Source organism: Grampus griseus (genome assembly GCF_964374135.1).
Source record: "Grampus griseus genome assembly, chromosome: 4".
Lineage (NCBI taxonomy): Eukaryota > Metazoa > Chordata > Mammalia > Artiodactyla > Delphinidae > Grampus > Grampus griseus.
In genome coordinates, this window is record NC_138997.1 from 25,344,287 (window position 1) to 25,358,695 (window position 14,409).

The window sequence follows — 14,409 nt, forward strand, 5'->3', positions numbered from 1 at the left end:
TTCTCATCTATAAAATGGAGATAATAATAATAATAGTACCTAGCTCAAAAGGTTGTTAAAAGGCTTAAAGGAGTTAATCTATAATATAAAGCACTGAGAACAAGGATTGACACATATCGTGAGCTATAAACGCACTGGGATGTTATTATTTTGATGGCAAGACCTTACTGTGATCGCAGTTATCTCTTGCTGTGTGGGTCAGCAGCTAAATAAATCAACTTAGGGCAGAGGAATTGCCCAAAGTTAAGAATGCTCCCCGGAATTGTGCGTTGTTGCCGTCCTGTGTCATTCCATTGTCCTGCTGTGCCCTTATTTTCTTTTCCAGGTCAGAAAGTGGGAAAGCGTAGAAAAACGTTAGCAGTTCTTCACATGTCTAAGAGGCTTTGTAAAACCTGAGGTCAAGCTTCTTCCATCCAGTAAAAGGCTCCTTTAATTAAACAAACAAGCTTCTAACTCAATTAACTTCTTTCCTCTTTCTATATTGACAATGAATTTATAATGAATTGCGCCTGAAGTTGTAAAACTTCATCAACCACAGGCAAATCGTTTCTTGAAGTAGGTTCGTTTTTTTACCCTCAGAAGTATTTCAAACACAACTTGAAAATAAAATCTTTTTCACGAGAGCTTCATAATCCTCCAACAAAAATTTCATTTTTGGTTATCCATAAAAAGATAACGATATCAAACCAACAGAATTCATGTGTCTCCTTATAAACTACTTGAGCATAGTAGATCTGTTTTAATTTTAATGCCAGCTTCCATTTTTCATATGAAAATGTGACTATGTATCTCACATTTAACAGCAAGTGTGCAAGCACACAGCAAAATAATTGGTAATTAAAACTATCTGGGAACTGGAAACATCAAACGTTGGAGGAACTAAAAGAATAACGCATGTCAGCAACTCCATTGCATAAATGCAATGAGTGTCCACGATGGCTTATTTTGACAAGGACTTAACATAAACTCAAACAAGAATTAAGGCATATCAGTCCCCGCTGTCCTTGATAAGGAGGGCCACAAAAGTCGAAAAGCATTTTTCACAGGCTAACTCATTATGCACTTTAAAAAAAGATTAGTATGTATAAGTATATAAATACACTTTGCCTCACACAGTTTCTCAGACTGGTTTTCAGAATTAAAGTACCATGATCTCCCTATTTGAAAAACTATACCATTGTCAAACATGAACTTAATGTAACTGTAATAAGACTGGAAGTTTGCAATAACACTGTCTCTGAGTCCAGATCTAAAGGACTGTTTAATGAGAGACACTATGGAGCATAAACTCTGAAAATTTCCCATAAATAAGCGCTCTTAACGGGATCTAAAATGTACGTACATCAATGAGAAAATATGTCTAATCTAGATAGAACATTGTTCAATTCTATCCCACTTTATTCTGGCACAGTAAATACAAAAAGATACTTGAAGGAGAGATTGAGAACATATACTTATGAAATTAGTGCAGTGTAAGTGACCTCACATTGTTCTGAACAACTCTGCTGGGACCATCGCGTGACTAAGAGTCATACAAAGCTAGAGTCATTCTCTAGCTTCCCCAATCCTTTGCCATTTTTATTATGGATACTCTAGTACTGCATTAAAGGGATACAAAGAAAAGCAGTTCCTGCAAAGAAAAGTCAAAAATTGATTAAAGAGCCTAATACATGCAAAAGTATCTGATTAAAGGTACAAAAACAGTCTCTCCTGTGGAAGGAAAAAAAAGATTAATATTTCTGCCTGGGCATCTGCAAGGCTTCTTACGAGGGAAATGATTATTTGAGCTGGGTCTTTGACTGATGGGCAGGACTTCCACCAGCAGATACTGGAAGATGAGGAGGTCTCTGTTACAGAGCAGACTGGTCAAGTGAACTGATCACAAGCAGCAGAAGACTTTCTCAGAAACACAAAGTTCTCACACTGGTCTGAGGGCCAACACCAAAGGAACTGTCTGCAAGTAACAGGAGGCCAGGAATCTCCTTGAGAATAGACCAAAGGCTAGAAATTCTGTCCAGAGGATCAGAGGAGCTGACTCAGGAGGAAATACAGGTGGCACGTTTCCACTACAGTTTAGGGTTGTGTTTTTCAAACTGTAGTTCCCAAAACCAACTAGTAAATTGGCATTTATTTTACAAAATGAAAGAAAGTAAAGTAAAAGGAAGGGAAGGAAAGGAGAAAGGTGGAGGAGGAGGGGGAAGGGAAGAAGACAAGAGAGGAGAGGAGAGAGTGAATTACACATAGAGTACCTTTTCAGTTTCTAGCTGTGGATTGTGTTTTTTTAAAAAAAATGGAAATCACTCATTTAAAGGGCTCTTCAGGTCTAATCTTGGCACTTGATTAGAATGCAGCTCAGTCTCACTCAATATATTCAGACCATTAGTTTGGGTCTAAGTGTTCTTGGTCATGAATAATTGACTTAAAAAATCTTACTGCACTAAGCAAGATGTTCTCATTAGATACTTAGAAGACACAGTCTGATGTCTTCATAAAGCAAGTAAAGTTTAAAAGAGTCATTTCCAAAGTTCATAGCCATGCAGTAAAGATTATGCTTGTTTCCTTTAGACTGACAGATGCTAAGCATCTTCATATGAAAGATACATGGATAATGTAATGCTCTGTTATGAAGCGGATAATCTCATAGGGAGAAGAAATTGAGAAAGCATAAAGATCTACAATTAACACAATAAAGTAGATCATATTTCACCAAGAAGTAAACAGCTTAAAATGACAGATTACCTCCTCTCATTTATATAAGTCCTTATATATTTTTTCCCAAAGTATATTCAGCTAAAACAACCCTGCCTACATACAACTGATTAAAAAGCTGAAAAAGAGAATACCCAAGATCACAGAGCTAGTTAGCGATGGGGCCAAGAGAAGAAACTAAGTCTTCTCAGGTTTAATTTATTAGTATTACCATAATTCCATGGTTTAACAAATTATTGAGAATAATCTCCTTTTTCAATAGTAACAACTTTACAAACACATACAAATATATATGTAACTAGCATGTAGTCAATGCACAGATAAGCCAAAGAACCTAAAAAAGGTGCTTGCCCAGAATTTGGAAATGAAGGTATAAATACTCAAATTCTCTATAACGAGATACAACAAATGTGAACATTAATCAAATAAGATTAAGAAAAAAGTGATGAGTGTGTTGTTGTTTAGACTAGTGTTTCCTCAAAATCACTGATGGACCCAGGGTACCTCCCTAAAAAAGGAAGTTTGATTATTAAAATGTAACTAATAGAAATAAACCAAATTATTGAAAAATGTTTTATGTTAGTCATAATATATGCAGACAATCTGACATTGAAAAAGAATTAGATAACAAATGTCCAATGTTTACGAAGAATTGTTCAAAGGACACATGGTACCTGATTGTTTCTGTGGTCTGTTTGTTTGTTAGTTACAATGGAACCCGGGGTGGTTTTCCAGGCATTAGAGTTTAGAGGAAACATCCTGCAGGTCTGTTCAGTCCTCTTTATCTGGTTCTAAATTCCCAAAGCAATCTTTCCGTAAGTAACTTGACTTCCCGTGCCCTTTAGTTCCCAGAGGGGGTAATCTCAGATATCTGACATGAATATTCCATGTTATGGTAAGAAATATTTATACAAAAATGTTGAGGATCTATAATAAAAACTAATAAACTGGGATTACCCAGTTTGTTAAATTTATTTAGACACCTGCCATCTTGTAAACTTATTTAAACACCAACCTTCTTATATTGCAATTTACTGTTTATGCTTTATATCACTTACTCAACTGAAAATTCTATGAAGGTACGATATATAGGAAGCTATAGTAAGTACTCAACATATATTTTTGAATGAATGAATGAACAGAGTAAATGAATAGACTTAGATCAAACTTTGAGGAAGCAATGATAATGACTCAGAAAACTAGGTGATTTCATCAGTGACAAACCTCTACAATGAGGATGACGCTGATGCTTGCTTGATACGTGCCCTCACAATTTATAAGTACTTCTGCATATGATTTCATGAGATCCTTGTAAGCAATTTTATGAAATAAGGATGCAAAGACTATTGATCCTCAGATGAGAAAACCAAGGCTCAGAAAGGTCCAGGGCTTACCTGGTGACCACTCAGACCACTAGGTGAGTGATGGCAAAAGCAGGAATCAAACACCAGCTTTCATTTCCTGGCAAGTGTATCCTTTGCTAAAAGGTCAGGTGGCCTAGCAGCTCAGGTGTGATGCTGCACCCAGCACGTTAAGCTGGTGTTGTTTAAATACTTCTCACCCAAGATCAGGACTTGTCCTTATGTCTGAGGCAGAGTTGGACCCAAAGGTGGGGGTCAAATGACTTCAGCTGTAGAAAGAAGGACTCGGAAACAGGAATCTGGCGATGTTGAACAAGGTGTTTCAAGATCCAGTCCCTGGAAAATACTCCCATTCAGATGGGAAAGGAGCCAGGTAAGAAGAAAAGGAGTGATGAGAAACATAGGAAGAGAATTAGGAGAGAAGAGGGTCAGAGAAGCAAAAGGAAGTTGGAAGCAAGTAGGCGTGGTGTCACAGGTCGAAGTCAGGTCATGAAGGATGAGAACGGGACACTGGATTTGGTGAACAGACATCACTGCCGGCCACCAGGACCCATTTGGTTGGAGTGGTAGAAATAGAAGACAATTTGAGAGGCTTTAAGGGGTTAAATGAGAGAATTCTAAGTTACACACAAAAATCTTGGGAAATCTAGGTATGTTTCAAGCCCGTTTTATAACAGCTTCAAACAAACCCAGTCAACTCTTCTGAGGGCTCCTAAGAATGCTAACCCAAAGCAGATAATGAGACTAAAGTCCAAAGGTAGAAACGGAAGACTAGTAGGCATATGGAATTTCTTGCTGCTATTACTTCCTTTCTTTCATCTGTCAAAGAGGAAAAACTGGAGCTTCCCTGGTGGCACAGTGGTTGAGAGTCCACCTGCTGATGCAGGGGACACGGGTTCGTGCCCCAGTCTGGGAAGATCCCACATGCCGCGGAGCGGCTGGGCCCGTGAGCCATGGCCGCTGAGCCTGCGTGTCCAGAGCCTGTGCTCCGCAACGGGAGAGGCCACAACAGTGAGAGGCAAAAAAAAAAAAGAGGAAAATCTGTTACCATTTCTCTGAGAGCACAGGAGGCTGGAGGGTAGAAAGTACACATAGGCCAGCTTGCAAGCGGGCTCAACACTGACAGGCTTTTCAGGCTGTACAAGATTGCTCCAGGAGGCCAGTAAACTCCCACTGCAAGCAAAAGCAGTGACCAAGCCCATTTAACAGGAGAGAGATGCAAGGTACACAAAAGTCCAGTGATGGCTGAAGCTGAGACAGTGACTGACAGATCAGATTTCCTTCTCACTTCAAGTCCTCTCTCTGCTGATCAGATCTACTCTAAATGCCTTTATAAATGTTTCAGTGAATCTTATCTTCATGCATTGGATTAGCAAGATCAACTCCCCACTGATAATGCAAAATAACCCTGAAATGTTTCATGCCTTGCTGATCAGCCAGAAATTGAACTTTCCGTCTTCATTTGGACGGTGACGATCTTGATCTTTCACCTCTAGCAAAAATCTTCTCATAGCTATAATTTTAAAGTTCGTAATGAGTGCTTCATTTGCTTTCCAAGCAGATAGAACACCTTTTTTAAATACACTCAGCCTGCCATGACCTTCGTCAATGACTTAAAGAGTTCACCACATGTAATCATTTTCTTTGCTCGGGAGACATTCTTAAGTTTTCTTTGAAGAGATTTGGGCAATAACTCCATCGATGAAATTAAGCGCACGCGCGCGCGCGCACACACACACACACGCACACACACACACACACACACACACATTTTCAACTTGTCACCTTTCTACCATACCTGAAATCAAAACTTTTCCTTAAAATGTACTTGGAATTCTGCATGACTACCAAAGGGTTCTAAAATTCTTCAGCCTGTTAACTAAAACACAATAAAAACGTCAGCTAAATCTGTTTACACTAAAAGCAACACACCATCTTAACTCTAGGCTAAGCAAGAGGACAGCTTAATGCCTACAGGAAGCAACTACAGTCCACATGCCCAGATGGAACTTCGGGCTGCCCTACACAGCTGGATGAGACTGAACTCACTTGGGGTACATTTTGGTTTTTTTCTACACTAAGAAAAAAAACAATGATTTTAATGATATGGGCCAATGTAAAGCCATTCCACTCTGTTTTGCCTACTTTTGTGAGGTTTTTAATATGAAATAGAGGTTTTGAGTAGTGTAACATGACACTGAATGTAGGCTTCTTGAAGGCAGGCCCCAGATCTTACTCTCCTTTTTTATTCCCTATGGTAAAAGGCAGTGTCTACATAAAGTGGGTGCTAAACTACTGTTGACTAGTACATTCTATTTCTAAAGCTGGATGGCGGGCACAGTGGTGTCTATTATTATGCTTTAAAATGGATATATGTGTGTTTTTTGTAGATATGATATTTCATAATTTTTAAAAAGAGGGAGAATCCTGAGGCCTACCCACTACACATTCTAATTCAACAGGTCTAAAGTGGAGATAAGGGAATTTTTTTTTCTAATCACCCCAGGTAACGCAGATGTGGGCGATCTATAGAATTCATTTTGAGGAAAAAAACAACAAAAAAATAAATAAACAGACCAATATAAATAACATGCCTGTTATCAGTACACTGCTATTAGTGGTGAAGGTGTTTTACTTTCCTGGTTCAAATTATCAGGCTCAGACTTAAACACAGAGAACATAGTATTTAGCATAAAATATTACCCTCAGATATGCCTGGAAATTCCTTCCTAACTTGCTCTGATTTTCCTCTAATTCTTAATGCTTTTGCCTTCCTTTTCTCCTTCAGATATTTGAAGATAGAAATCCTTAATTACATTTCTCTCCTACTTAGTTTATTGCCCAGACTCACAAAATCTTACAAAGTTATACAGCTTCGCAACTTTACTTGGAAATTAAGACCTCATATTTACTTCATATTTTGAGGAAGGGTTTTTAGCTGAATCCTTCCATATCTCAGTTTACAAAAAAAGAAATAGAGGTAAAAGGAGATAGTGCATCTTTTCCCAAACCCTACCTCTCTTGCTTTTTCATTAAACAACAGTATAAGTGTCAAATGAAATAAAAATACCTCTATAACAACAACACAAAAACCACATGATACCTTCTCTCCAAACTTAGGGAAATAATTTTCCAGTTTTTTTTTTTCTTTAAAGAAACGCCTTGGGCTTCCCTGGAGGCGCAGTGGTTGAGAGTCCGCCTGCCGATGCAGGGGACGTGGGTTCGTGCCCCGGTCCGGGAAGATCCCACATGCTGTGGAGCGGCTGGGCCTGTGAGCCTGCGTGTCTGGAGCCTGTGCTCCGCAATGGGAGAGATGGGAGAGGCCACAACAGTGAAAGGCCCGCGTACAGCAAAAAAAAAAAAAAAAAAAGAAAGGCCTTTTATAAAAGAAATCCCTGTGGTAGTTACTATAAGGCAGAAGTTACTTGAATTTAAGCACAATGATTTTCTTAGCAAATCTCATAAAGTTTAAAACCTATGTAAGGCTTTTGGAAAAAAAATCATGTCTTTTACCACCTAACATTACATTTGGAACAGAACTGTATACAGTTTTAAACAAAAAATATGTGTTTATACTATGTCTCCCATGTTAGAATAAAAAACATTTTGACCTATCTTCTTTTTTATACTTGGCAATGTAATTAGGACAGACACACACACACACACACACACACACACACACACACACACACTACCATTATCGCCACCAATCAGACCATGTTAACATCATATACTACACTCCTGCAGGTTTGAAAAATTGCATTTAAAACACTGGAATGAATAAATAACAATCACAAAAACAAACCTAACCAAGTTTCCAATACTTAATTGAAAGTAGTTTAAAATTTAAAAGCCACGAAATAAGACTGCCAGTCATCTATACCCTCCAACAGTCTCACTTTAATACCTAAAGGATATGCTGGCATTCCAGTGTACACGCATTGTTATGCACATGCATTGAGTTCCCTCTGCTCCTAAAAATGATTATAAATTTTAATTGGCTCACTGAAACAAAAACAATCTAAGTTATAAAAACAGAAATTGTTTTTTAACTTTAACAAAAAGTAAAAAGGTTATTCTCACCAAAGTACAAGATGTGAGTTTAAGGGACGCAATAAGTTTCAATCCATGACAAAAACCTTTCCGTAACCAACAGTTTTATGGAAAAAAGCATTTACAATGAGAGGTATATAAGTGACAGAAAAAAAAAAATTCCTTCTAAGTTATACAACAACTTTACAAAATAAAATGAAGAGAATTATTTCAAATGACACTATTGTATCTGCATATGTCCCCAAAATCATTAAATACAAATATGCTACACAGTCGCACATTTTAACATACGAGAGCATATGCTAAACATGTGTACAGGTATTAAAAGATGTATATATAAGTGTTTGAGAGCATAAACTCAATGTCAATAAGTTTAATAACACAAAATCTGGAAAGAAAAAAGTCTTCTTACATGTATAAACACTGCAAAGAATGGTCAGCTGAAAAGAACAGTGTAACATGGAAATGTGCCCCAGTAATTTTCCCCCCATGCTAAAATCCATGTGGGTACATAGCCGCTGTGTGTGAGACAGAGCAGACAACCACGGTGAAGTAGAATCGAAACCTTCACCTAATGGCACCTGACACTGCACTCAGCTTTTGGATCTTTTCATTTACATGCACGAAAAAATTTATTTTCTATCCTTAGTTTTTTCCAATATATGATACAAAAGATTAATCTTCCCTTACATTTATTTCAACAAAAGCCTATATTCGGTTACCTTATAACAGTATTTTAGAAAACCATGAAACTTAAAATTATCTAGTATTTTTACCTACAGATCATTTTCTTCCATAATCTGACATAAATATAAAATAGTCTATTCACTGCACATCGGAAGACATGACCAAAATGGACTTTGAAAGCTTCATTTCTGAAGCTCAATGTTCAATATTTATGAAAAATTGTGTCTTATTCCCCAGGACTTCAAAAACGCTTGACAGGGCTTCCCTGGTGGCACAGTGGTTAAGAATCCACCTGCCAATGCAGGGCACACAGGTTCAAGCCCTAGTGCGGGAAGATCCCACCTGCTGCGGAGCAACTAAGTCCCTGTGCCACAACTACTGAGCCTGCACTCTAGAGCCTGCGAGCCACAACTACTGAGTGCGCGTGCCTAGAGCCTGTGCTCTGCAACAAGAGAAGCCACCACAATGAGAAGCCTGCGCACCACAACAAAGAGTAGCCCCCGCTCGCTGCAACTAAAGAAAGCCAGCGCGCAGCAACAAAGACCCAACGCAGCCAAAAATAAAAATAAATAAATAAATAATTTTTTTAAATGACAATCATGAAGCTGCACAATATAAACATTTAAAGAACTAGACCAATGATACTAGAAAACAAAGGAGATGTTCATAAATTCAGCATTATTAACATGCAACATTAATGTAAATGATTTAAATATCCACTGGGGAATGAACATGTAGATACAATTTCAAATGTTATACGTTGATGTCAAGAAAATGAGTGAACTTTGAACTTCTGCCAAAAGTCATTTGAGAAAGAAAAGTTTTTTAAGGGAATCACATTAGAAAGAAAGAGATAAATGACACCTTTAAACCAATTACCATTAGTCTCAGATATACCACAGGAGACCCTTTCCTCAAATTCTTTCAAGGCAATAGAAAGATAATCATAGCAGGTGCTAATCCAAGACTCCAGTAACTTCTCTACCTCACTAATTATGTGGCAACTGAAAGAATTACTTGGCATACTGAAATGCTGGTTAAATCCATCTATCTGCCAATTCCATTCCTACACCGAGAAGTTAAATGTGGCTTAGAGAAAACACACATCCACGATGCCTGGCTTCACTTTAAATGCATGGCTTGGTTTCAGCTGGGTCCTTGGTGCTGCCTGGCAATGCTACCATCTTCTCCAGTTGACTCACTCTCCCCATCTACATGGCAATTCCGCATTTTCTCCTCTCATCTCGAACATTAATAGCACTTACCCCCATCACCACTCTCTGCTGCTGAGAAAAAATGAAAGCCACCAGAAAAAACTCCCAAGTGTACCCCTTCTACGTGGATCTATAGCCAAGCACCCTGCCTTCCCTCTTGTTATTATGAACAAATGGTCCAAGCTCCTACTGAAGCTCATACAACCCAATACCATTGTCTCCCACTTGATCAAATAAACTACTCCAGCACTCTCTCTTAAATCCACAGCTTGCTCTCTGCTGTATGATTTTCATCATGATAGAAATACACTGTCCTTTCTGCATTAAAAAAAAATATCTTGAGCCAACATCCCTCTCTAAACATAGTCCCATTGCTCTATTCCCTTTTATCACAAAGGACCTCATAACAATGGTCTAGACTTCCTGTCTCTAATTCTTCTCTTCCTGTTTTCCTTGAACCCACTCTACAAGCTTTTGCCCCTACGCTCCACCAAAACCACCCTGGTCAAGGTTACCAGTAACCTCCACATACCTTAATTCAATGGTCAACTCTCGGAATTCATCTTACACAACTCACATTAGCAGAATTTGATACCGCTCATCATACCCTCCTCCTTCAAACGCCTTCTTCACCTGGCTTCGAGGATACCATGCTCTCTTGTTTTTTCTTCAGTCTCACTAATTATACTCTCTGTTGCCTTTGCTGGTTATTCCTCATTGTCCTGACCTCTTAATGTTGGAGGGTTCCCGGATTCAGTCCTTGAACCTCTGCTCTTTTCTCTTTATGCTCTCTCCCTAAGGAATCTCAACCTCAATCTTGGCTTTTAATACAGTTTATTCACGATGACTCCCTAATTTATGTCTCCAGGTTTAGGCCACCCCTCAACTCTCAACCCCTGTATCTCTAATTGCTCACTGACATTTTCGTTTGGATATGTAATAGGCATCTTGACACATCAAAAAAATAAGCTCTTGATCTTTACCATATGGCTGACATTACAAGTGTTCATCAACGTCCAGCTCCCCTCCCCTTCAGGGCACAGGAATGACAACCCATGATAAGACCACATGACTTGTTCTGGCCAATGTAATGTGAGCAGAAGTGCCATATGTCATCTCCAGCCTGGACATGATAAGCCCATTGTGATTCTCCAATCTCTCTCCTTCCGTGCTGTGGCAACTGAAAATGTTTTGTGTTCCATCCAGATGGTGTACTTCAAGACGTGGAGCCAACCAGGCTTCCTTAGTGATGGCAAAGACCTTCCCACTGACCAACATGGAACAGGTACCATTAACAAGAAATAAACTTATATGCTTAACAAGCCATTGAGATTTTGGAGTTCTTAGTTATCACAGTATAGCCTTGCCTACCCAGACTAAATACCCCCCAAAAGCAGCTCTCACGTAGTGGTCTTTTCTATCTCAGCAAACTCCATCCTTTTAGCTGCTCAGTCAAAAACCCTGAAGTCATTCTTGACCCCTTTCTTTCTCTCATACCCCACATCCAATTCATCAGCATACCCTGCACCTTCAAAATACATACAGAATCCAACCACCCTTTACTTTTTCCACTACCACTCTGCTCTTCAAAAGACACTGATAAGAACATGAAAAGACAAACACAAACTGGGAGAAAACACTTTAAAAGCATATAGATAAAATGAAGGGCTTGTATCCAGAATATATAAAACTCTCCAAGCTCATCAATAAGAAAACAAAACACCCAATTTTTTAAAAAACAAAATTTTAATAGACATTTCCCCAAGAAAGGCATGGATAGCAAATAAACACATGGAAAGATAAGAATGCTCACCACTATTAGTCACTGGAAAATGCAAATTAAATTAAAACCGCAATGAGATACAACTACATACATATTAGAATGGCTAAAATTAAAAAGAATGACAATACCAAGTATTGATGAGACGTAGAACACAGCAATTCTCATATATTGCTATTTAAAATGTAAAATGATACAACCACTTTGGAAAATATTTTGGCAATTTCTAAAAAGTTAAACATACACTGGTGGTAAAAGAAGAGTGTTTATATATTGACAGATATGGTCCACTCCAGAAGTTGTTTATAGATGACTTATATTTATTGGTGATTCTTCCCTTGGCTGAAAGGTGCTAAAACATACACCTATTAGATGATCCAGCCATTCCACTCCTAAGTATTCTCAAAAGAAAGAAAGTATATGTCCACTTAAAGATTTGTACACAAATGTTCATAGCCCAAAAGTGGAAACTACCCAAATGTCCATCACCAAGTGAATGGATAGTCAAATTGTGGCATATTCATACAAAAGACTACTATTCAGCAATAAAAAGGACTGAATTACTAATACACACAATATAGATGAATCTCAAAATAATTATGCTGAGTAAGAGAAGAAAAGGAAAAGAAAAGGAGTACACACTGTGTGATTCCGTTACAGTAAGTCCCCTACATACAAACGAGTTCCATTCCAAGAGCGCATTCGTAAGTCCATTTGTTTGTAAGTCCAACAAAGTTAGCCTAGGTACCCAACTAACACAATCAGCTATATAGTACTGTACTGTGATAGGTTTATGATACTTTTCACACAAATAGTACATAAAAAACAAACACAAAAAATAAAGAAAACATTTCTAATTTACACTACAGTACCTTGAAAAGTACAATAGTACAGTACAACAGCTGGCATACAGGGGGTGGCATCGAGTAAACAGGCAAGAAGAGTTACTGTCTGGAGGAGGGAGAGGAGGTGGGAGAGGATAGAGCTGTCAGCGATAGGAGACGGAGAGCAAGGTGCAATTTCACTCATGCCTGACATCGATGGAACACACGTTCGCATCTTTGAAAGTTCGCAACTTGAAGGTTCGTATGTAGGGGACTTACTGTATATAAAACTCTAGAAAATGCAAACATCTATAGTAACAGAAAACAGATCAGAGGTTTCCTGGGGAAGACGACAGGAGGGAGGGATTACACAGCGGTACAAGGAAACTTTTGGGGGTGATGAACACGTTCACTATCTCAATTGTGTTGATGATTTCCCAATGCATACATATGTCAAAATGTTAAATTGTTTTAATTTGTTCAGTTTATTGTATGTTGATGATACTTCAATTAACTTTTTTTTAAAAGGAATATAGCAGGTACTGAATAAAGTAAATAAAGATGAAAACAGATGCAAAGAAAGCAAAATCCTAAGAACGAATTGCAGTGGGAACATTTATATCCTCCCTCATTCTATAGTATTATTTTCTGAATGATAAAATATTAGTGGAAAAGGAGGAATAAGCTACTACAAAGCAGAGTCCCTCAGTATAAAGTCGTAGGGTCTTTCAGCCAAGAAAAACCACCTATAAGTAGCTCCCGAAATGGACAACTGCCACCCCAATATACAAGCACTCTTCTTTGGCCACAGTTTCCTAGTAGTTGAATAATTTCTTTGAATTCATCTTAGAAACCTGGCCTAATTTCTCCTTTTTTATATCATCTTCATTTGCCATTAAACTTATATTGACCCTTTTCCCATGAATTAATTTGCTACAAATTTTTTAAGAACTAAGGAATGGCCATGGCAGGTGTCCTCAGTTGATGAGTCTTGGATGTAAAAGTTCCTTGCCTTGGACTCACTGTCTTCTGTCTCCTCATTTCCCACTGAGGTAGAAAAATCACCATCTCCATTTCATTCACCTCCCTTGCTCTTCTCTTTGAAATCCTAAATTTCATTCATTATTGTCAATTTTAGCATCATCCTAAACATGAATTCACCCACTTCTTCCATAAGCTGCTATGGTTATATGTTTTCTGTGACATGACTCCATCATAGAATAGAATAGAATAGAATAAAATAAAATAAAATATAAAATAAGAGCATAGCACCCACTTATGTTTAAACAAGTTAGCCCTGTGACTTACCTCATTTCCACCAACTGCCTTGGTTAAAATCACTGCAGAAGACACAGGGGGAGGCATGCAACCTACTGTCTGCAACCTGAAAAAGAAAAAAATAAGCAACTATAAGTAGGCTTTTGTTATCAATTATAAATAGTTTTCACTACATTCATTCTAAAATAGCAAAGCTGAGTAAATGAAAATAGGAGAATGTTTACTGATGCACATGCCCTTTTGAGTTTAGACAATTCTATATGAGGCAACATGGCTTAATAGAAGCTCTCACTCCATTCCACAGACTTGGGTGATTTTATTTTTTAGATTATTTAAGGTCTTATACAATTCAAAAAACAGTCAGGTTATGGTGAGTGTAGTCATTGCAAGATAACCAAAATGGTTAATCATTTGGCAAGTGTATATAGTCAGTTATTTTCAGGTATCTTTTCCTTACATTTTTTATAGGAAGGTTTTTGGCAAAAATAAAACTTTAAAACCTC

General features: G+C 37.9%; 1 protein-coding gene across 1 annotated transcript in view; it reads right to left on the reverse strand.

Moving 5' to 3' along the window:
• SLC10A7 (solute carrier family 10 member 7) overlaps positions 1-14,409 on the reverse strand; it is a 250,841-nt gene that overhangs the window by 218,854 nt on the left and 17,578 nt on the right. The window contains exon 4 of the mRNA XM_082653781.1: positions 13,937-14,012. Within this exon, the coding sequence (XP_082509907.1) occupies positions 13,937-14,012 (76 nt within the window). The remainder of the gene's footprint in view (positions 1-13,936; positions 14,013-14,409) is intronic.